Here is a 23,257-nt window from a genome sequence, read left to right as displayed (position 1 = left end):
AACAAAGGCGTGAATATGCTTGCAGCGTTTTACGCACCTTGTGGAATATCGCATTGGATTTACGCACGTTATTTAAACACCTTCAGACAAGACCCGAGTTTATATCAATTCGCTCGTTCACAATTATTAGCCATCACAACAAAATCCCAGTCAATACTTAATAGTGAAAAATGAACATTAAATATTGTAAACACCAATCTTTAAATCAGATTCTTGTTTATTTCAATAATTTAAACAGCCCTTACATGATAATATGTGAAATAAAAACAAACGTATTCACAGGTCAAGCTAATAGTCAAGCGCGCGTGGACATTTACAGACCAGTCTAATTTTGTGTTGCACCACTTTTGAGATGTGATAAAAGCCTGTACAAAACCTTAACTTCACCAACAATTTACAGACCTAAAACACAGCCTAACTGTTGACGAATACACTCAAACTTAAATGAATAAGGTAAAGTTTAAAATAATTTACAGAGAAAATGACAGTAAGGACACTAATGTCATCTCTATTTTCAAGTTGTCGCTTTATCTTGATTGAGGGTCGGGTATATCACTGGGTAATGAGATAGCCAACATGGTTGATTATGGATTAAGTCCGCTCACACACTAATCTAATGTTTCCTCATAGCATCTGGCCCAATTGAGCAGTGAGCAAGGGGCCCAATTACACCAAGTCTCAACAATTGGCGCTCAGTAAAACCTGACTGTATTGTAGTCAATAAGATGCTTATCAGATTTGGCATGTAGTCATCATTAACAGTAAATACCATAACGTTTTGAGGTCCTCCTGGACTGAAGTGGAACAACAGGATTATGAGGATTAACACAATTGCAGTAGGTAGGTCCTCATGTGAAGTGTATCAGGAATAAACTGGAATAGTTCACTGTGAGGAGAGAGGGGGGAGTTCTTGTTTAGTTCCTGTCCCCCACCTTTAGTACTGTTGAGATTAACTGTTCCTGTAGGATCTCTTTGTCCAGGTTTCTCCCTGTAGAGGTGAGAGGATACAAAGGCTTTATTGAGTGAGGTACGCATCAGAAGAATGCGTTCATACACACTCATACACTTATGCACAGACACACAGTGCTGACCTATGAAGACTAGGTGGTTGACCCTAGGCTCCTCCCCCCACACCTGCGGGGACTCATCAAGCTCGTAGAGTTCATGGACCCCCTGCAACGTCACCTGGTGGGCTTTAACTGCAATAGACACGATCCCCTGGGACAGTTTGGTCGCAAATGTGTCTTCCAAATGGACAATGACCCCAAGCATACTTCCAAAGTTGTGTCAAAATGGCTTAAGGACAACAAAGTCAAGGTATTGGAGTGGCCATCACAAAGCCCTGACCTCAATCCTATAGAAAATGTGTGTGCAGAACTGAAAAAGTGTGTGCGAGCAAGGAGGCCTACAAACCTGACTCAGTTACACCAGCTCTGTCAGGAGGAATGGGCCAAAATTCACCCAACTTATTGTGGGAAACGTTTGACCCAAGTTAAACAATTTAAAGGCAATGCTACCAAATACTAATTGAGTGTATGTAAACTTCTGACCCACTGGGAATGTGATATAAGAATAAAAGCTGAAATAAATTATTCTCTCTACTATTATTCTGACATTTCACACTTGTAAAATAAAGTGGTGATCCTAACTGACCTAAGACGGAATTTTTACTTGGATTAAATGTCAGGAATTGTGAAAAACTGAGGTTAAATGTATTTGGCTAAGGTGTATGTAAACTTCCAACTTCAACTGTATCTAAAGTGCCCAGAAATGAATACACACAAAAGGTTGAATCCTAACTTGAAGTTTGCTACCATATCAAATGTTGCCCAACTTACATCTCCCATTAAGATCAATGGGCAGCAGGTAGTCTAGTGGTAGAGCGTTGGACTAGTAACCGAAAGGTTGCAAGATCGAATCCCCGAGCTGACAAGGTAAAAATGTCATTCTGCCCCTGAACAAGGCAGTTAACCCACTGTTCCTAGGCCGTCATCGAAAATAAGAATTTGTTCTCAACTGACTTGCCTAGTTAAATAAAGAAATAAAAAATGAATGCATGATTTTGATGGAAGGTATACTGTAAAATAAATGCACACTGTATTAGCACAGGGATGCCTATTGAAAACATTCAGCCTTTGTCACTGGTTGTTTCATATTCAACCAACTGACATTCATGGGATGTCCATCTTTGTTCTTGAATGCTCTCTCTCACAGAAGATCCTGGAAAGAAACAAGCTATTGTAAAACGGAACGTTTCTGATGTGAAAAGATTAGGTTTCAAAACATTGATGTTATAGCCTTCATGAGAATCATCAGTCTCGGGCTCCTGAGTGGCGCAGCGGTCTAAGGCACTGCATCTCAGTGCAAGAGGCATCACTACAGACCCTGATTCGATTCCAGGCTGTATCGCAAACGGCCGTGATTGGGAGTACCATAGGGCGGCGCACAATTGGCCCAGCACATGGTTAATATTGTTGCATTTTTTAAGCGTAAAAGCAACTAAAAGTAAACTAGTTTTTGTCCTTGTACTGACTACTGTTGCTTTATGGTTGTAATTAAAACTTTGATTGCAAAAAGTTATTGGGAAACAAAACCTTTGCATGCTTTATATTGCTAAATAAAACAATCCTTTAATTCATGTCAATATAATCTGCTTGAGTAAAGTAAATCATAGTTAAAACGAACCAGCACATTCTTAACATTTAACAATGGTATTGTCCCACCACATTTTAAGTGCTGCTGATGAGTTTGTCCACGAATTTGTCAAAAAGCTCAACTCTATTAAGTACCATAAACCAGCTGTGACGTCCTTATTTAACCCCCCCCATCCTCTCTTTACCCTCCCACTCCCCCGCTGTATACTCCCTTACAGCATTACAAGGGCACTTCGCATATATTTTGGGCATTGTGAGGAAGTGTTAAGGTTACACACTTCCTTTTTCATTTGGTATAACACTCATTAGCATGAAAAGAGCAACTTGGAGGGAGGGGGGGGAGTTTGGCCCTCCGGAGGCAGGACTGTGGGGAAAGGGAAGTTTAGCTCATTTGTGGGAAAGGGGACCTGGCAAAAACTAATGACAATGCAGACATTAACCCCCCCTTAACAAGCCCACGCCCTGTGGTAGCTGTTGTGAGGTGCAAACAACATGACTGATGACCAATACCAAGCCAGTCTCGTTCAACTAACCAATGAGCACACTACCCCAGCATTTCCCCATATGATGGCATTTGAGGCAGGATTATTCAGAACAGATGTCTTTGGGTCGCAGACTAAAAATTGATCCTGGTTTACTGTCACAAGCACAAAAACAGAAAAGCAGAGTGTGAACTTTTCACTAGTGTGTCAGCCCCTGAAGGCATTAGGGGCCAAACTCTGCCCCAGGACTGTGTCTCCCTGGCCCACTGCATACAGAGCAGGCCTGGGGCCGATTCCACTTCAATACAGGGGGTGAACTGAAATTCAATAAATTAATAAAAAATGTCCCATTATTTTCACCTCCTCAAAGGTGAAATAGAATTGACCCCAAACCTGTGGTTGTTGATTAGACGACTGCTAATCTATTCTTTATAAATGCCAGATCGTGGGCCGTATGTGAAAAAAAAAAACTAGACCAACACGATATTGTTTAAGACATGGATAGAGCAGGCCTAGTCAAAGTAATTTCCCTTTCATGGATCACCATTGGCACTCATTACCTTGTCTATATGTTGTCTTGTTGCTTCCACAAGTTGTAGCTGTTCTGCCAAACTGTAAGATAAAGAAGCAACAGTGAGGAGTGCAGTGTTTCTGTAGTATCTTTGTTTACATGACAACGGACCATGCAAACACATGGCTTGTTCTTCAAATCGGGAAGCATCTACCTGTGAGATTAATATGGTATTCTTTTTAGAGTTTTGTTAAGCATTCTGTGATGTTATATGGCTGCAAGAAGAAAGGTATTTTCATATGTCACTGCATACAGCAATGCAGGTCTAGGGAAAATAGGATTTTGAATGAGAATCAAGTGTGTGTCCCCACAAGGTTAAACAAGACTGTGTGTCTGTCTGTTGGGGCATATTAAGAGAGAGATCAGCTGTGGACCGCAAACCCTCACACCCCCCCGGATCCTGTCCTGTTGTCCCTCTACCTCCCCCCATTGACCCCACAAGGAGAACAAACATTGTACAGCAGCTTTAGCCCTCTCTGCTGCTAGCGCCACACCGGTGGGGGGTTGCTTCAAACAACCAGCGTGGGGGGGGGGGCTATCTGTGTGGACAAGTGTGTTTAGATGACTCTCCTCAGGGATCATCACACACACACACACACACACACACACACACACACACACACACACACACACACACACACACACACACACACACACACACACACACACACACACACACACACACACACACACACACACACACACACACACAAACACACTAATCCACTGCAGCTGGCTGGGAGAAGAGAAAACACCAGTGACTGCATTCATGTGAAGAGTGTGAGGAGAGGTTTACCACTACTGAATCCATTCATGTGGAGAGGTTTACCAGCACTGAGTCCATTCATGTAATTTAAGTTTTACTGTGGTAACAATGAGCACCCCCCCATGGACTTACAACACACCAACCCTTCTATAGCGTCGGCCCTTCATTGCAGGGAAACATAGTCAACAATACCACCTCTGTGTAAGCTGCTACACTGCCATGTTTAATATACTTTGCTCGTAGAGAGTGATTGAGAATGGAGCCGAGAGCGGTGCAGTCCTTATGATTCAAAGCCACACTTACTTTACTCCAGGGATGCAGATCCAGTACCTGAGATAGGGCCACCCAAGAGAAACACGTAACATAAAAGCAGGTTGATGTTTATTGTCTTGAGTCTAGTCCCGGGGGCAGAACTGAGCGATTTCCCCTTAGCTGCCAGCTGCAAAGTCAAAATTGGCTGTATTGTAAAAATTCAAGAAAATAAAAATTGCTTTTTGGGCTGAAATTAAGTTTAGAGTTAGACATTAGGGTTAGCAGTGTTGCTATGGTTAGGTTTAAAATCTAATTGTATGACTTTGTGGCTGTGCCAGTTAGTGACCACTCGGCAGAGCTGCCGCAAGAACAAAATGACAAAAACGCTAACCTGCCAAGTAAAACATGGCTGATTTTTGGTTTCATTATAACGGGAGGGGAGTAGACGGTGGGTCAACTTAGAGGTGCCCAAAATGCTTTGATATGTAATGAAAGCAACAATGTTGATGATACAATACCATTGCAATGAATAGGACTCATCTGGACTGTTATTAAAACCTTTAAGATCCAGTCCACAGAGAACCATTGACACATGGCAGGAGGTGTGGGAATGCTGTTCAGGTTAGCCCTCTATCTGTGCTCTGTTGCCTCTGAGTGCAGAGTGGAGCTGAGACACACCCTGCCTATGATACATGCAGCGCACACACACACACACCCACCCACACCCACACCCACACCCACACACACACGGTGGTGCCTGGTGGGGCGTCAGAGAGCAAGGGTTTGTGGGAAACTGAACACCGTAGGGTTGAGGGTTGTGTTTGTGTAGGCGGGGGTGCAGCCCTGTGGAGGTGGGGGGAGGGGGCTAAAATACAATGTCATGCCTAATATGTTTCATCTGTGATACAAGGACAAAGCTGGGAAAACATGCAAGGGGAATAATTGGGTATGTGTGCTTGTGCTAGTTGTATATGTTTGAGAATAGTCATAGTAATTGCCCTGTAATGTGAAGCATGGCGTTGTCTCCATGTCTGGTTATGTCTCCAGGTGAGAGTAGTGCTACAGTAGGCAATGGTACACGTTCAATAACCCTCCACCGTTCATTTAGGCCAAATGAACCAACCCACCTTGACTTAAGCGTTTCCAGAATCTTGACCGGACCATTTATAGACCTGTAGAGGAAAGGAGATATGTTTATTATTACGCAACAATACCATCTATAACATATAGTAATCGCACATCTGATCTGAACAATCAAAAAGCGCAATTACAAATTGACACAGATCATCACTTGGCTAATCTTTTAGCAGGACAGTGTATTTGTTAAAAAAGGTCTGTAAAAGGTGACTAGTTGTCTCTAAGGTGGTTGAGCTCCTCTCCAGTCACCAGGTCAGTCTTATTGATGATGGTCAAGTCTGCCAGGGCTACCTGCCTGAAAATACAACAGTAAAACTAATACAATGACCATTACAAAGTTGTCTGATGGTAACACTGGTGCTGGTGTCCCACTTTACTCTTCTCTGCGCTCACCCCCCCTGAGGTGGATGTGTATACTGTGTGTGGATGGCATGGTAAAAGATGTGCTACGCTCAAATGGGACCCCCATTTTGTTAGAGAGGAAAATACAAACAGAGAGCAGAGGGTCTGAGGGTGTGTCGACATTCCTGTCTGTTGTATCAACAACATCACCAGGCAACCAAAGGACGGATGGGACAGTGGGTGTACCAAAACTAAAAGCCACAAACAGAGAACCTTTCTGGAAATACAACTGTGAAATAATGTGTTTGTATAAAATTAGGCATCGGCGGTTAGTAAGTACAACACATTATTTCTTCTTGCATTGACACAGAGAGATACAGAAAGGGAGAGACGGACAGACAGAGAGAGCATGCTTGGCTGCTTCATTGACCAGTCCCTCTGCTTTATCCTCTGCCGGATGCTGCAGGAAGATAATCAATTAACCAAAGTGAGTGAGTCCGACTTTCGGTTCTGACAATTCATCACCCTCCGGCGTACTGATGCAAAAGAAAGTGTAAGCTAGTTATCACCTTTAACTTCCTTTCAAACATGATTAAGCCCTGGGACTGGGGAGTAGATACATGGGCCCTCTTATGTTTTCTGCAGGTTATACAAAAATAATGTCTTCATCCATCTTCCAACCCCAGTCATACACCCCCTAAACCTTTATACGGGTCACTCATCCTCATGTCAAAGCTGACACAAAACGTGTCGACCCAAAAATGAACAGAGGAACTTGAATGAAACTCATCTATCCGACCTGTGATAGCAGAAAGAAATCACCTGTTGAAACCACGTGAGATAAATCTGATTTACTTTTTCTATGTGTTCTGCCACTGTGTCAGGGATGAAGCGAGCGCTGGTTCCATCTCCTGAGTGAAATATGGAATAACAAAGGGACTAGGGATCGTAACCTCGTCTCCTGACACCTAAACATCCACCTGTCAGCGGATGTCCCTCAGCTACGGCCTGTAGCGAGTGATGGAAATCAAAAATGAAATGCAATGATCACCACTATTATATTACCTTCCTCCATCACTGTAAACATGCTGGCCAATACCATGACACTCTGGGGCCTGGTGGTGAGTGAGAGGCCTGGGACTTGAGTTCCCACCTGCCCCCAGTCAGATTAGTATTTCAGGGGGTAGAGTGATCTGCTCTGATATCAATTGCCCCTTCAGTTTCAATCAGCCTCAGCCCCCCCCCCCCCCCCCCCCCATGTCACTTAGCCTGTTCATCTCTAAAGTGTTTGAGTTGGGGGGGTGGTGTGCGTGTAGGGGGTAAGCAACTCTCTATATACAACTTGCAGTCAAGAAAAGATAGTTTGACAAATTGAGGATTGTTGAGCGATTTCAACTTTGACATATTACAATAAACAGGAAATGACTCTTGACATGGAGCTTTTGAGAAATAACATTTCTACATTCCTGCCTGAGGATTTCTATCAAAATTAACATCTTTCCGGTCTGGCGTTCAGGAGAATGTAGAGTAATAAAGACAACTGTGCTTTCACCTGCATTCCGTATTTTGCGTGGATGACTGTGACTATACCTGTAAACAAACATAACCAGAAAAGGCAATGAGAGGGCTTGTACACACTCTTTGATGAACTCTGACCCTGCAGCCTTTTGGTGTTTGGTTTAGCCTGTGTGTTTAAGTCACTTTCTCTGAGGGTTTTCCAAGTATTCTGTCATAACAGAAGGAACAGCTGAGTATTCCTCCTGGGCAGTGGACATTCCAAACATTTTCTCTGTTCTACAACAAGAGAAAAAAAAACCTTAGGAGAGTAATGAAAACACTGTTTGTGAGTGGCATCCCATGCACCACCGGTCCAGCCTCTTCCTCAATGGGAGGGGCCAGCCCCCTGGGACATCTCTGATTGACAGGCCTGTCTGTGCCAATGACAGCCCTGTCTCAGTCAATAACCAGCCTATCTCAGCCAATGACACAGTGGAGGGGTGTGGCGAGTCCCGGTCTGAGCACGCTCTGTCAGGCCCGTGTGTGTGGCCCAGTGGGCTGTGGCTGGCTGCATCCCTGGACCACTGACACCGGTCACTTATTGACAAACTCCAGTCATCACAAGGCTCTCCCTGTAATGGCCTCCTATTGATTTCCTTTCCCCCCCGAATCCCTGGCTAAATGTTTACGGCCTGATGGCTTCCCTGTCCTGATTGAAATAGGCGGTTCAGATATCACCCCCCCAATCCAGAGGGTGATGCGTTCCCCTAGAACCTATAGATGAGCCGGCACTGTTTTCGCTCTCCTCTGCTTCCCCAGCATGATTCTCCCTCCGGGAGGTCAATGCCAGGGAATAGAAGGTATGTCATGGGTAATGTAAGGAGACAAGCTTTATAACCAGGAGTGGAAATGCTAAACTGACCATGGATATCCACTTTTAAGGTAATGCATTGTAATGTGAACCACAAACCTGTGAGGGTTTGTTTGTTATTTGTTTTCACAATGTGTGTAGTTTGCCATTGTCTCTAGAGGGAATGAACATTGAGATTAGGAATACTGAATATACCTATTAATTAATATGAAGTTCTACACATCCATACATATTTGAAAGCTACTGGAGTGAAAGGTGATATTTCTTATTGTTAGAATATACATACTTGACGGAGCAGCAGAGGCAGCCGTTCCTGAGCTCCAGCCATTCCTCATACAGCTCTCCTGCATGGCTCACAGCTAGAGACTTGTCCAGAGCCGTTCCTACAGGACAGATGAGGGACGACAATATTATCAGAGAAGTAAACATGTTTTTTTTTATTTTTTTTTACATAGAACCATAGTATACAACAGAACACATCAGCTTGAGAAAAATCCATTGACACAGTAAAAAATGAAATATGGTCAAAATGTAGGCAAAACATTTTTGTTTAGACGCACTACTACTTGCACCTGATAAAACATGTTTATGTTCAAAGCACAAATCTGTTGTTACTCAGCTATAACCTTATAGCGTTACATTGACCGAGTCCACACATAGATATTGTAGGGTTATTTCATGATAATTGAGAGCCAGACAAAAATTTTCTTAACTGCATTGTTGGTTAACTTCTTATGGCTGAAGGGGCAGTATTGAGTAGCTTGGATGAAATGTGCCCATATCAAACGGCCTGCTCCTCAGTCATAGTTGCTAATATTTACATATTATTATTAGTATTGGATAGAAAACACTCTAAAGTTTCTAAAACTGTTTGAATTATGTCTGTGAGATTAACAGAACCCATATTGGCAGGCAAAATCCTGAGTTGAAATCAAAACAGGAAGTCAGAAATCTGAGTTTGTAGTATTCACCAGTCCCTAATGAAATCCCCTTGAGATATGAATGATTGTGCACTGCCTAGGGGTTCCACTAGATGTCAACCATCAATAGAAATTATAATGAGACTTCTATGATGTTGTGGGAGAGAATGATAGCAGAATCAGTCAGGTGTCCATCAAGCAGCCATTTTCTGATCATGCTTTTTCCTCATGGTAGTCACTTGTGTTCCATTGCTCACGAAGACAAGAAAGAATACTCCGGTTGGAACTTTATTGAAGCTATATGTTAAAAACATCCTAATGATTGATTCTGTACTTAGTTTGAAATGTTTCTTCGACCAGTAATATAACTTTTTAAAGTTTTTGTCTGATATAACGCTGACCAGACTTAGCGTTTGGATATGTAAACCAGACGCGCTAACAAAAGAAGGTATTTGGACATAAATAACAGATTTTTTCGAACAAAACAAACATTTATTGTGGACCTGGGATTCCTGGTGTGCTTTCTGATGTAGATCATCAAAGGTAAGGGAATATTTATATATTTTCTTGTTTATGTTGACGCCATCTTTGCGGCTGTGGTGTTTTACTTTTGAGCGCTGTCTCAGATTATAGCGTGGGTTTCTTTTTCCGAAAAGTTTTTTTGTAATCTGACACAGCGGTTGCATTAAGGAGAGGTATATCTATAATTCCATGTGTGTAACTTGTATTATCATCTATATTTATGAGTATTTCTGTTGAAACGATGTGGCTATGCAACGTCACTTGATGTTTTTGCCACTAGTGAATCTAGTCGCCTCAATGTAAACTCAGATTTTTTGATATAAATATGAATTTAATCAAACAAAACATGCATGTATTGTGTAACACGAAGTCCTATGAGTGTCATCTGATAAAAATAATCGAAGGTTAGTGATTAATTTTCTCTATTCTGTTTTTTGTGAAACCATCTTTAGCTGGAAAAAATGGCTGTGATTATTGTGGTTTTGTGGTGACCTAACAATCGTTTGTAGTGCTTTCGCTGAAAAGCCTATTTGAAATCGGACACTTTGGTGGGATTAACAACAAGATTACCGTTAAAATGATATAAGACACATGAATGTCTGAGGAATTTTAATTATGAGATTTCTGTTTTTTAAATTTGCTCAAGTGAGGCTGTACATGACCTTGCAGCATCTCAAGAGTTTCATCTATATATTTGAACCAGCTCTTTTCTGCTCCCTAGAGCACTTAACCCCGTGGTACATCCAATAAAATAAAATGCACACCCGTGAACACACTGCCGTCAAAAAACAGCTGTAATGAAGCAACAAGTAATTGTGTACCTTCCCGAAAAAATAGATGGACAACATGTGCTGTTACCACAAAAGTGAACATACCTTCTCCAAACTCATTGAGTATGACAGCGATTGTCTTATTGTGTTGCTCCGTTAAAATGTAATTCAACCGTGTTGTCTTCCCAACACCTATATGGTTTATGAACGAAATGTTATGGTCTGCACAAGAGGTATGAATTCTATTCATAGCACACTGTACTTACTGTAGATTTCTATCCCAGTGGTAAGTCACTACTCATGGACATGCTACAGGGTGGGCAGGCTTTTTGTTCCAGCCCAGCAATAACACATATGATTCAACTAGAGCCTAATCAAATTACTTGTGAGCTAGACGAAACAGGTGTTTTAGGGGTGGTTATAATTTGTGGAACGTTCCAACAGGAATCTGCTCTAAAAACTTCGTAAAGTACAAGGGTGCCAACAAACAACGCATACAGAATAGCATGATCAATTCACCTAGTTAACTAGCTGCCGAATAGGCATCAACTCACCACGTAGTTTAGTGAGAGTGAGGACAGACCCGGTATCTTAATTTGCCGCTATACAACTTTGTGTGCGTTGTTTGTTGGCAACCTTGTTATTTACGTAGTTTTTGGAAGAGATTCCTGTTTGAAAGTTCCACAAATTATACCCACCCGTGTTTTAGTGCTAGGCTTGACGGAAAAAAAATACACCATGTATTTCTCGAGGACCAAGATTGATGGCCACTACCTTCACACATGTTCTAACACAGCAGTATACATTGTGTTAGAAAGGTAGCCGAGGTAGCCAGTGATGATGGTCACAGGTATCTGCTAGTTTAATATGATACGCCACGTGTAATGTAAATTTTTATAGTTTACTTCGCTACTCCTAGTAAAACTGACTATCCTACCGATCCTCGACTTCGGCGATGTCATCTACAAAATAGCTTCCAATACTCTACTCAGCAAACTGGATGCAGTTTATCACAGTGCCATCCGTTTTGTTACTAAAGCACCTTATACGACCCACCACTGCGACCTGTATGCCCTAGTCGGCTGGCCCTCGCTACATGTTCGTCGTCAGACCCACTGGCTCCAGGTCATCTACAAGGCTATGCTAGGTAAAGTGCCGCCTTATCTCAGTTCACTTGTCACGATGGCTACACCCACCCGTAGCACGCGCTCCAGCAGGTGTATCTCACTGGTCATCCCTAAAGCCAAAACCTCATTTGGACGCCTTTCCTTCCAGTTCTCTGCTGCCTGCGACTGGAACGAATTGCAAAAATCTCTGAAGTTGGAGACCTTTATCTCCCTCAACAACTTTAAAAGTCTGCTATCCGAGCAGCTAACCGATCGCTGCAGCTGTACATAGTCCATCTGTAAACTACCCACCCAATTTACCTACCTCACCCCCCATACTGCTTTTATTTATTTACTTTTCTGCTCTTTTGCACACCAGTATCTCTTCTTGCACATGATCATCTGATGATTTATCACTCCAGTGTTAATCTGCTAAATTGTAATTACTCGATTTATTGCCTACCTCATGCCTTTTGCACACATTGTATATAGATTCTCTTTTTTTCTACCATTATATTGACTTGTTTATTGTTTACTCCATGTGTAACTCTGGATTGTTGTCTGTTCACACTGCTATGCTTTATCTTGGTCAGGTCGCAGTTGCAAATGAGAACTTGTTCTCAACTAGCCTACCTGGTTAAATAAAGGTGAAATAAATAAAACTAAAACTTGAGTCATCACTCTCCGCGCCACTTTCCATACAGACCTAGCCACGCCCCCTATCACTCATGAAACGCATTTGATGTTCAACCACGAAACACTTGCGTTCAATCTGCATGGTAAATGCAGCACATGCAACAATGTTGATTACAACAATGCTGTTTTCACTTTGCTTAATATAAATCCACTAGCGTTCTATAATGACACTATTAGTTTGTGTTTCTTACATCAGCAAACAGCTAGTTTTTCCTTTCTTAGCAAGTTGCCCTAAATATTGTTAGCTGCTAATAGCTAGCTAACTAATAAATATACTGAGTAAGAGACGTATAGCTAGCTAATACAGCTATATAATTCCAGTGATGGTGTAGACCTATATCATCATCTTGTTTGTGCAACAGTATCTTCTAAATCAAAGAGGAATATGCAAAGCAAGAATATGTTAGCTACAATCAGTAGCTAAGAGAAAACATGCAATGTAGCCAAACGCTTATAGGGTCCCCTAGGAAACACTTATCAACACTTTAGTTCCTACCATGTCACAATGACTCCTCCTTGGCATTTTATTTAGTTGTCATCTCAAACAACACTGTATTCAAAGTGCCCACTATTATATTCTAACTATAGAATTAGAATGGTCATTCTTATTTCATGATTCCAAAAGTTTTGCTCTAATTGGCAAGTCAAATCACAATTGCAACATTTGGTTAAAAATATGTCCTAGATGATTTGCCCATATCTTGCAGCCCTATGTGGCAGTGTGAAAATTCTCTCAATTGAGCAGCGGTGTAAAGTACTTAAGTATAAATACTTTCAAGTACTACTTAAGTCTTTTTTTTTGGTATCTGTACTTTACATTTTTTTTTTGTTGACTACTTTTACTTTACTATATTCTGAAAGAAAATATTGTACTTTTTACTCCATGCATTTTCCCTGACACCTAAAAGTACTCGTTACATTTGTAATGCTTAGCAGGCCAGGAAAATGGTCCAATTCACGCACTTGTCAATAGAACATCCCTGGTCATCTACTGCCTCTGATCTGGAGAACTCATCAACACAAATGCTTTGTTTGAAAATTATGATTGAGTGTTGGGAGTGTGCCCCTGGCTATCCGTAAGTAAATTTAAAAAAACAAGAAACTGGTGCTATCTGTTTTTCTTAATATAAGAAATGTGAAATGAATAATACTTTTACTTTTGATACTTAAGTACATTTTATCAATTACATTTACTTTTGATACTTAAGTATATTTAAAACCAAATACTTTTAGACTTTTACTCAAATAGTATTTTACTGGGTGACTCACTTTTATTTGAGTAATTTTCTATTAACGTACCTTTACTTTTACTCAAGTATGACAATTGGATACTTTTTCCACCACTGCAATTTAGTGCAGGAAATGGAGAAATGATAAAAGTGCTGAATTTTGTTTTGGTTGAAGTTGAATTGAACTGTATAAAACAATCAGAATGGAGAAAGACTCATTGAAATCACTGAGAATGTATGTGTTGTGACCCTAGGATCACTCACTACTCATAAAGCAAATGTAGAACCTTTTTTTAGTTAACTTAAAATATACATAAAAACATACAGTCCATATTTTTTTTTTTTAAATACCGGGATATAATATTTTGGCCATATCGCCCAGCACAAGCTTTTGCGCTTGTTCATGACTCTCAGTTCCATTACATTATACATAAGAGTCATTGGACAAAAGCAGAACATTAACATGCATTCCTTGCAGTACGGTTTTGGAAGCATAAGGACCTTTTCTTTCATATCAGTGAGAAATAACAATAAAAAAAGGTTAAATTGATACACTCCTTTATAGGATTAAGGTTCCCACAAGGCCATATTTTCATGTTACAGACTTGTTTACGGAAAACAGACAGAAGACAGTCTGCATTTGCACAGGCAGCCCAATTCTGATATTTTTTCCCACTAATTTGTCTTTTGACTAAATAGATCAGCTCTGAAACAGACCTGTTGTGATTGTTCAAAAGAACAATTAGTGAAAAAAAGATCAGAAATGGTCTGCCTGTGTAAAACGCAGCCACAGTGGACTGACTACCTGTTCTAATTAGATATCTGCATATTCCAACACTTGTGTGTAAACAGAAAACGGACGCCAGAAAACGTGTTGTCATTCAAAAATACTGTCAGCTGCAACTGTGCTAAAACCGGTTAAAACAGTGTACATTAAATGTGTATTTTGCTTTTGTGAAATTATTTTGAAGTGGTGAAAGTAGAGGGATTTGTTTCTAGAACCGTTCCGCAATTGAGATTCGATTCACGTTTAGATGGAGTAACGTTCTTTGTCTGTTTTGGTTTCCAGGGCCAATTGAGATTTAAACAGAACATGTAACGTTACGGTCTTGACCTTGGACCATAAGGAGAAACGTTAGGCTCCTTTAGCCTATTACTGGGCTAACATAGCCAGTTAATACGTTAACTTCTCATTTCAAGCACAGGTCTAAGTTAGCTCTTACAGCCTTAGGTTGAATCTGGTATATTTGGTCAAATTGCAAGCTGTCAATATGGGACCGTTTAAAAAAAAGTCCAGCAGTGCTGTAGTATAGAGAAGTCAGCTAGCTGGCTAACTCTGCTTCTAGGCTAGCTTGATGACGCTGCCCATTCATGCATATGAATTGTTAGCAGAGCAGCTAGCTAGAACACCGCTGCATTTAAAACTGTCCCATCAATATGGCAACTGTCAGTCTGAAACAAATCAATCAACCTGATTTTAGCTTTAATTAGTAGGCGATTTCATAACTATTTCCATGCTGATGTTTTTGTCATGTGTTCCTTTCAATTTTGTACAATATAGACAATCCGTCTGAGAAAATGATTTGTTAGTTAAACAGTTCCGCAAGACCGAACGACATCTCTGAGACGTAGCTAGCAATTCATTAAAAAGAAGTATGAAAACACACACCTCTAATCAATACAACGAATTAATAACTATGCCTTGAACAACGTGCGGCTGTATATATCATGTCAACAGTTATTGTCTGACGGTAGAGGGCGCACGCACCTAGCTATTCAATCACAGGCTATAGCGACATCTATAGCCAAGGATTTTTATAACTAAACCAAGATAGACCACAACCCGTCGTTTCAAATGGGAACAAATGAGTCATAGTGGGCCGAACAAGCAAGGGGGTGGGCAGAGCCAAGCACGAGCTAACGAGATTCTATTGGCGCGTTCTAGCAACATTTGCATATTTCCTTTAGGGAACGCCTGTAACGTGTGCACTAACTCAATTCGCCCCCCCCCCCGCAAACTGTACTGAGATCAGATGTTTCATCGATGAGAAAATGTGCAGGACGTCGGCTAAAATACATCTCGTTCCGTCTTCTCCCACCGCCGGCCACTGGGCTTCCTCTCACTACCATATTTGAAATTGAGTTGAAACGCCAAGCGGAAGCTTCACATTTATTTATCCGGTGAAATATCTGTCTCATTGTTCTATTTGTGCTATAGGCCCCCATTGGCCTAATGGCATACATTTTGTAGCAGTGCAGCACATTTGTTTTGAATAAAGCAATAGTACAATTTGATTTGTTTTACATATCCCCTCTGATGTTGTCAATCCTTTATACTTCTATATGAACCCACCTAGTGAAGATCAAACTCCCGTCCAATCTCACCCTCGACGTGCGGACCACATGCCACTATCAACAAATTACTTTTCAAAAGTTGTGCTACGGCACACATTTGGGATCAGAACATATTAGAAATGAATGGGTTTATGTCAATGTGGTCATTCCAACACTTCTCTCACCCTCACCAGACTGAGTATTACGCAAACCCAAGGGCTTATCTAGCAGCGAGAGTGTGCGTGTCTGATCCTCTCACACTCCGCAGCCGGAGTCTGGCTGTTTGGGATGGGGAAGGTTTCAAATGCGGAAGTTTCCACCCATAACGCTGCCACCCCGAAGATGAGGCTTGCAATGACATTTGCGCTAGCAGCGCGTTAGGAGAAGTTACCATTCCGCAGGGAAACTGTTGCTATACCTCCGCGGAACTGGAGTAAACTTCACATGGCGTCTCTGGCGAGCGCAGAGCGACGTGCATTCGCTCTGAAGATCAACAGGTAATGTTCGTCTCTTTCACACACCTTTATGCCTTTTGCGTCAGGTTTGATTTGAGTGAGCTGTGTTACGCCAAAGGACGGTGAGTGGATTCCATAACGGGCAGCTAGCTACATGTTGTGAATGTTTGTTAATACTGTAGGCTAGGCTACTCTATCATGGATGGGTTGCTTTCCTTCAGTTAAACACAGATATTTGCTTTAATAACTATCAATAATAATTCTCTATGAATAAGGAAATTAAACAGAATATTAAACAGACTTTTGAGTATAATAAACCAATCACACATTTTATTATACAATTTTTAAAGTAGTAAACTACCAATAAAACCCTATTCTATCTACAGTAGCGCTTATATACTTTATTTCCCCCCCAATGAACAAGAAAACATGCATATTTTCTGTCTACTTACAGCTCATTGAGTTGATGCAAACATATTTTTGTCGGCTTCATTTCCTCCTCATTGGGTATGTTTCTATATCTGGTCTGTGTTTGATCATTTCCCCTCTGCATGGTGTATATGAAGCCCATCTAGCAGCCCAGTCGGAGATGCTATAAATTGGGATGTAGTCATTGTTCCTGCTCTGACACACTGACCAGGTGGAGAGGATGTAGTATATGTGAGACCATTGTGTGTCATGCCTTTTGGGCCATTGATAAAACAAATACATATCTCCCATGGCCCAGTAGACTTCTATAACTTTACATAAAAAAAGGAGTAACTGTGGAGCTGTGAAAGCCCTTGTATTGAGTAACCCATACCTCTTGCCGTTTCTGAACATTTTTGTGGCATTCTAACACATATCCAGTATCCAAATCGCCAACCTAGACTGAACTATAAGTTACATTACCCATTAATCGATGTGTGTCCTGTCCATTTAGCTCAGTCGCTCACCCCCCTGTCTTCAGTATGCTGATGAGACCTACCATTTATTTGATTGTCAGTTTGATTGAAGTGGAGAAGATGGGGCAGCATCTCCTGTGTAATAGGGCTGAGGTCAGCTGCTGAAAGGCAGAGAGCATCTTATCTCGCTCCTTGAATGAACTGCTAAGCCAGCTAACAGTCTGGCTCTGTCTCTACAGCCTATATTGTCCACATGGGTTTTTTGTTGCTGACCATAGCTGGTCACCAACCTATGAAAATTCAGGATTGTGTGTGTGTTAGGGGTGCATGATATGGGGATAAAATGTAATAGAGAATTATTTTTTTTGATTTTACTTGCTAAATAGGTTAAAAAAAAACTTGGGTGAACTGTTGGAGTCTTAGAAATATAATTAATTATGTTAAGAAGAGAAGTGGAAAGCAGCATCGTTCTTGTTTGGAAAGTCCGTATTTGACGTCCATCCATTTCTGAGGATGTCGGGAGATGACGTGAAAAACCGACTGCTAGGGGCAGAAGTGAGCGCTGTTACCTTCAAGTAGGTTTCGTAAGCATCTGCCTCTGATTCCAAAGGATGCATGTTCGAATCCAGTCATGGAAAGTTGTTTTTGTTATTTTTGCTTTAGGCCTATCCTAAACCTTAACAATTACCTTAACCATTCAGAGTCAATGGCTAACCGTAGGAATTTGGCTTTAATGCCTAAACTGAACCTTAAACACTTAAAAATAAGACGTTTGAGAAACATGGATGAACATTAATTCTCACGTGAGACTGTGTTGCTTGAGTGACAGGGTGCGAGGCTTGGTGTGTGTGTGGGAAGCAGCCGCGAGAGAGGGAGATGGAAGAAAAACCTACAAAACTATAAAAACGGACATTAGACGCGGCTGAGTGGCGTTTAAAAAATATTTAATGTGATATGGATATTGCACATCGAATTTTATTTGTCACACGCGCTGAATACAACTGGTATAGACTTTACAGTGAAATGCTTATGTACGAGCTCTTCCCAGTGATGCAGTGTTTAAAATAAAATAGAAACACAAGGAATAAAATAAAATAAAATACACAAGAATTGAGACACAGTGCATTTGGAAAGTATTCAGACCCCTTGACCTTTTCCACATTTTGTTACTTTACAGCCTTATTCTAAAATGTATTAAATATTTATTTTCCCCCTCATCAATCTACACACAACACCCCATAATGACAAAACAAACAGTTTTTTTTATACATTTTTGCAAATTTGTTAAAAATGAAAAACAGAATCACCTTCACTCAAAAAAATGTAAAAAAATCACCTTTACTCAGTACTTTGTTGAAGCACCTTTGGCAGCGATTACAGCCTTGAGTCTTCGTGGGTATAACGCTACAAGCTTGGCACACCTGAATCTGGGGAGTTTCTCCCATTCTTCTCTGATCCTCTCAAGCTCTGTCAGGTTGGATGGGTAGCGTCGCTGCACAGCTATTCTCAGGTCTCTCCAGAGATGTCCGATCGGGTTCAAGTCCGGGCTCTGGCTGGGCAACTCAAGGATGTTCAGAGACTTGTCCTAAAGCCACTCCTGTGTTGTCTTGGCTATGTGCTAAGGGTTGTTGCCCTGTTGGAAGGTGAACCTTCGCCCCAGTCTGAGCTCCTGAGCGCTCTGGATCAGGTTTTCATCAAGGATCTCTGTACTTTGCTCTGTTCATCTTTCCCCTCGATCCTGACTCGTCTCCCAGTCCCTGCTGCTGAAAACATCCCCACAGCATGATGCTGCCACCACTATGCTTCACCTTAGGGATGGTACCAGGTTTCCTCCAGATGTGAGGCTTGTCATTCAGGCCAAAGAGTTCAATCTTGGTTTCTCATGGTCTGAGAGTCCTTTAGGTGCCTTTTGGCAAACTACAGGTGGTCTGTCATGTGCCTTTTTACTAAGGAGTGGCTTCTGTCTGGCCAATCTACCATAAAGGCCTGATTTGGTGGAGTGTTGCAGAGATGGCTGTCCTTCTGAAAGGTTCTCCCATTGCCACAGAGGAACTGTGGAGCTCTGTCAGCGTGACCATTGGGTTCTTGGTCACCTCCCTGACCAAGGCCCTTCTTCCCTGATTGCTCAGTTTGGCCGGGCGGCCAGCTCTAGGAAGAGTCTTGGTGGTTCCAAACTTCTTCCATTTGAGAATGATGGAGGCCACTGTGTTCCTGTGGACCTTCAATGATGCAGACATTTTTGGTACGCTTCCTCAGATCTGTGTCTCGGAGCTGTACGGACAATTCCTTCGACCTCGTGTCTTGGTTTTTGCTCTGACATGTACTGTCAACTGTGGGACCTTATATAGACAGGTGTGTGCCTTTCCAAGTCACGTCCAATCAATTGAATTGACCACAGGTGGACTCAAATCAAGTTGTAGAAACATCTCAAGGATGATCAATAGAAACAGGATGCACCTGAGCTCAATTTCGAGTCTCATAGCAAAGGGTCTGAATACTTATGTAAATAAGGTATTTCTGTTTATTTTTTATACATTTGCAGAAATGTCTGGAACCTGTTTTCACTTTGTCATTATGGGGTTTTGTGTGTAGATTGAGGACATTTAAAAACATTTTTAATCCATTTTAGAAAAATGCTGTTACGCAACAAAATGTGGAAAAAGTGAAGGGGTCTGAATACTTTCCGAATGCGCTGTATATACAGGGAGTGCTAGTACCAGATCAATGTGCAGAGGTTCGAGGTAGATGTGTACATGAAGGCAGGGTAAAGTAACTAGGCATCAGGATAAATCTTAATAATAATAATAAGAGTAAAATAAAGAGCAGAGTAGCAGACTGCCTCAATTACGCTAATACCAAAGAAAACCCGAAGAGCCTTCATATTATAGGCTCATTTCAATCATGTAGTTTCCAAAAAAGTGTTAAACAAATCAAAATATATTTGAGATTCTTCAAAGTAGGTGGGTTACCTGAGGTACATATGGTACTTTTTTGATGCTGGATCTTTGTGGACTTTTAACACATTTTGTGTCTGCCCGGAATTGTGTGTTCTCTAAGGCGGCAATTGGTCGGCGGATGAAAGGGAAAACTTGGTTGGTTTTCTTTGATTGGTCTCGCCTCATTTATTTTCTTCTGTGGTTCTTCTGTGGATTATATATGGTAGTTGGAATCCAAGTTTAAGGTGTATTACCGCCACCAACTGGACTGGAGTGCGAACCTCGTTCAGTCCAGTCCAGTCCAATGAGTAGATGGGAGAGGCTGTACTTGCAGCCCGTCAGATGTCTGTAATATAGAACCAAGTTCTGTTTTGGCGCCTGCCTACGATGACACCCGACAGCAGTTATTTTGCAACGCTTCTCACACACAACGTGGACGTTCTGGTCAGTATGCTATTCTTGGAAGACATGGACGTCGCTTTAATTATTTATTTTTGTGTATGTATATGTGTGTGTATTTTTTGGGATGTGTTATTGTTGGTTTTGTCTGTATGGACAATGTCAAATAAAATGTTTGAAAGAAAGGAAGGTTTTCCTAATGTTTGTTTTGTACACTCAGTGTAATATATATATATGTTTTATAACACCTACTCATTCGAGGGTTTTTCTTTATTTTTACAATTTTCTACATTGTAGAATAATAGTAAAGATATCAAAACTATGAAGTAACACATATGGAATCATGTAGTTACCAAAAAAGTGTTAAATAAATCAATCTGTTTTATATTTGAGATTATTCAAATAGCCACTCTTTGCCTTGATGACAGCTTTGCACACTCTTGGCATTCTCGCAACCAGCTTCATGAGATAGTCACCTGGAATGCATTTAAATTAACTGGTGTGCCTTGTAAAAGTTAATTTGTGGAATTTCTTTCCTTCTTAATGCATTTGAGCCAATCAGTTGTGTTGTGACAAGGTAGGGGAGTATACAGAAGATAGCCCTATTTGGTAAAAGACCAAGTCCATATTATGGCAACAGGAGCTCAAATAGGCAAAGAGAAACAGCAGTCCATCATTACTTTAAGACATGAAGGTCAGTCAATCCGGAAAATGTCAAGTCAAAGTTTCTTCAAGTGCAGTCGCAAAAACCCTCAAAGCGCTATGATGAAACTGGCTCTCATGAGGACCACCACAGGAATGGAAAACCCAGAGTTACCTCTGCTACTGAGGATAAGTTCATTAGAGTTACTAGCCTCAGAAATTGCAGCTCAAATAAATACTTCACAGAGTTCAAGTAACAGATGCATCTCATCATCAACTTTTCAGAGGAGACTGTGTGAATCAGGCCTTCATGGTCGAAATGCTGCAAAGAAACCACTACTAAAAGACACCAATAAGAAGAAGAGACTTTGCTTGGGCCAAGAAACCCGAGCAATGGACATTAGACCGGTGGAAATTTGTTCTTTGGTCTGATGAGTCCAAATTGGAGATTTTTGGTTCCAACCGCCGTGACTTTGTGAGACGCTGTGTGGGTGAACGGATGATCTCCGCATGTGTATTTCCCACTGTGAAGCATGGAGGAAGAGGTGTTATGCTGTGGTGGTGCTTTGCTTGTGACACTGTGATTTATTTAGAATTCAAGGCACACTTAACCAGCATGGCTACCACAGCATTCTGCAGCAATACACCATCCCATCTAGTTTGGGCTTAGTGGGATTATCATTTATTTTTCAATAGGACAATGACCCAACACACCTCCAGGCTGTGTAAGGGCTATTTTACCAAGAAGAAGAGGGATGGAGTGCTGCATCAGTTGACCTGGCCTCCACAATCCCCCGAACTCAATCAAATTGAGACGGTTTGGGATGAGTCGGACCGCAGAGTGAAGGAAAAGCAGCCAACAAGTGATCAGCATATGTGGGAACTCCTTCAAGACTGTTGGAAAAGCATTCCAGGTGAAGCCGGTTGAGAGCATGCCAAGAGTTCAAAGCTGTCATCAAGGCAAGGGGTGGCTATTTGAAGAATCTCAAAAACAAATCGAAATATATTTTATATAACACTTATTTTGTTACTACATGATTCCGTATGTGTTATTTCTTCATAGTTTTGAGGTCTTCACTATTATTCTACCATGTAAAAAATTGTGAAAATAAAGAAAAACCCTTGAATGAGTAGGTGTTCTAAAACTTTTGGCCGGTTGTGTGTGTGTGTGTGTGTGTGTGTGTGTGTGTGTGTGTGTGTGTGTGTGTGTGCGGTCAATGCAGATCGTTCGGGTACCATTAATTGACTATTTAGCAGTCTTATGGCTTGGCGGTAAAGCTGTCTCGGACTCTATTGGTTCCGAGAGCTGATGCTCCGGTACCAATTTCAATATGAATTAGATTAATTATGCAGCCCTAGTGTGTGGGTGGGTGGTGGTTCACCCCTAACAACAGTCATCTGTCACTCACTGAGTTTGACACATTTCTGCCGTTGTATGGTGATGAAAAGCTATTGTTTACATTCTTGACGGACAATTTATCAGCCGTTTTTGTATTTTTCCAAATGTGAACACGTTTCATATTCCGTAACGTTGAATGAAGTAGGCAGGCAGTTTTGGAAGTATTATACAAAAAATCCGCTCAACCCTTTCTGTTTGTCCAGTGCACTGTAGCATGTCACACAGGCACGCAAACACACGCATGCAAAGATCAGTACATTCCTCTTTTCTCTCTCAAGATGGAGTGAGAAGGAAATCCTGCTATTTGACGCAGACGTGTGTTTCACTTCTCTTTTCACTTCAGGACTGTTTTAAAAACAGGAAATGTTGGGTTTCTTACCCAAGATAGAGGAG

At 41.3% G+C, this 23,257-nt stretch overlaps 2 protein-coding genes across 4 annotated transcripts in view; one reads left to right on the top strand and one right to left on the bottom strand.

Annotated features, from left to right (window-relative positions):
• Window positions 1–182: 182 nt before the first annotated feature.
• On the bottom strand, window positions 183–17,712 carry cbwd (COBW domain containing). Of its 2 annotated transcripts, none has more exons than XR_008759178.1 (5): window positions 17,057–17,235; window positions 8,859–8,955; window positions 5,853–5,897; window positions 3,697–3,748; window positions 183–988 (listed from the first exon to the last, which is right to left on the bottom strand). XR_008759178.1 is itself a non-coding variant. In XM_055920198.1 (5 exons), exons 1-5 carry the CDS (start codon window positions 17,618–17,620, stop codon window positions 950–952), a joined length of 282 nt encoding a protein of 93 aa, XP_055776173.1. In that variant the 5' UTR covers window positions 17,621–17,712; the 3' UTR covers window positions 183–949. The 2 variants fall into 2 exon arrangements, 1 of the variants encoding a protein (XP_055776173.1); XM_055920198.1 differs by lacking the exon at window positions 17,057–17,235 and adding an exon at window positions 17,572–17,712.
• dock8 (dedicator of cytokinesis 8) overlaps window positions 16,380–23,257 on the top strand; it is an 80,614-nt gene continuing 73,736 nt past the window's right edge. For both annotated transcript variants that reach the window (XM_055920197.1, XM_055920196.1), the window contains exon 1: window positions 16,380–16,646. In XM_055920197.1, the coding sequence (XP_055776172.1) occupies window positions 16,594–16,646 (53 nt within the window). In that variant the 5' untranslated portion in view covers window positions 16,380–16,593. The remainder of the gene's footprint in view (window positions 16,647–23,257) is intronic.

This window comes from Salvelinus fontinalis, chromosome 4 (assembly GCF_029448725.1).
Source record: "Salvelinus fontinalis isolate EN_2023a chromosome 4, ASM2944872v1, whole genome shotgun sequence".
In the NCBI taxonomy this organism is placed as follows: domain Eukaryota; kingdom Metazoa; phylum Chordata; class Actinopteri; order Salmoniformes; family Salmonidae; genus Salvelinus; species Salvelinus fontinalis.
The sequence above is the reverse complement of the archived record's forward strand: the minus strand, read 5'-3'. Positions and strand labels throughout refer to the sequence as shown.

What these genes read in the sequence shown, in the direction of transcription:
- cbwd (XM_055920198.1), bottom strand. Translation starts at nt 17,620, where the DNA reads ATGCTGCCCCATCTTCTCCACTTCAATCAAACTGACAATCAAATAAAT. An exon ending in CTGGAAACGCTTAAGTCAAG is followed by an intron (nt 3,749 to 5,852) that starts GTGGGTTGGTTC and finishes TTTATCTTACAG; the next exon opens with TTTGGCAGAACAGCTACAAC. An exon ending in CAAGACAACATATAGACAAG is followed by an intron (nt 989 to 3,696) that starts GTAATGAGTGCC and finishes TCACCTCTACAG; the next exon opens with GGAGAAACCTGGACAAAGAG.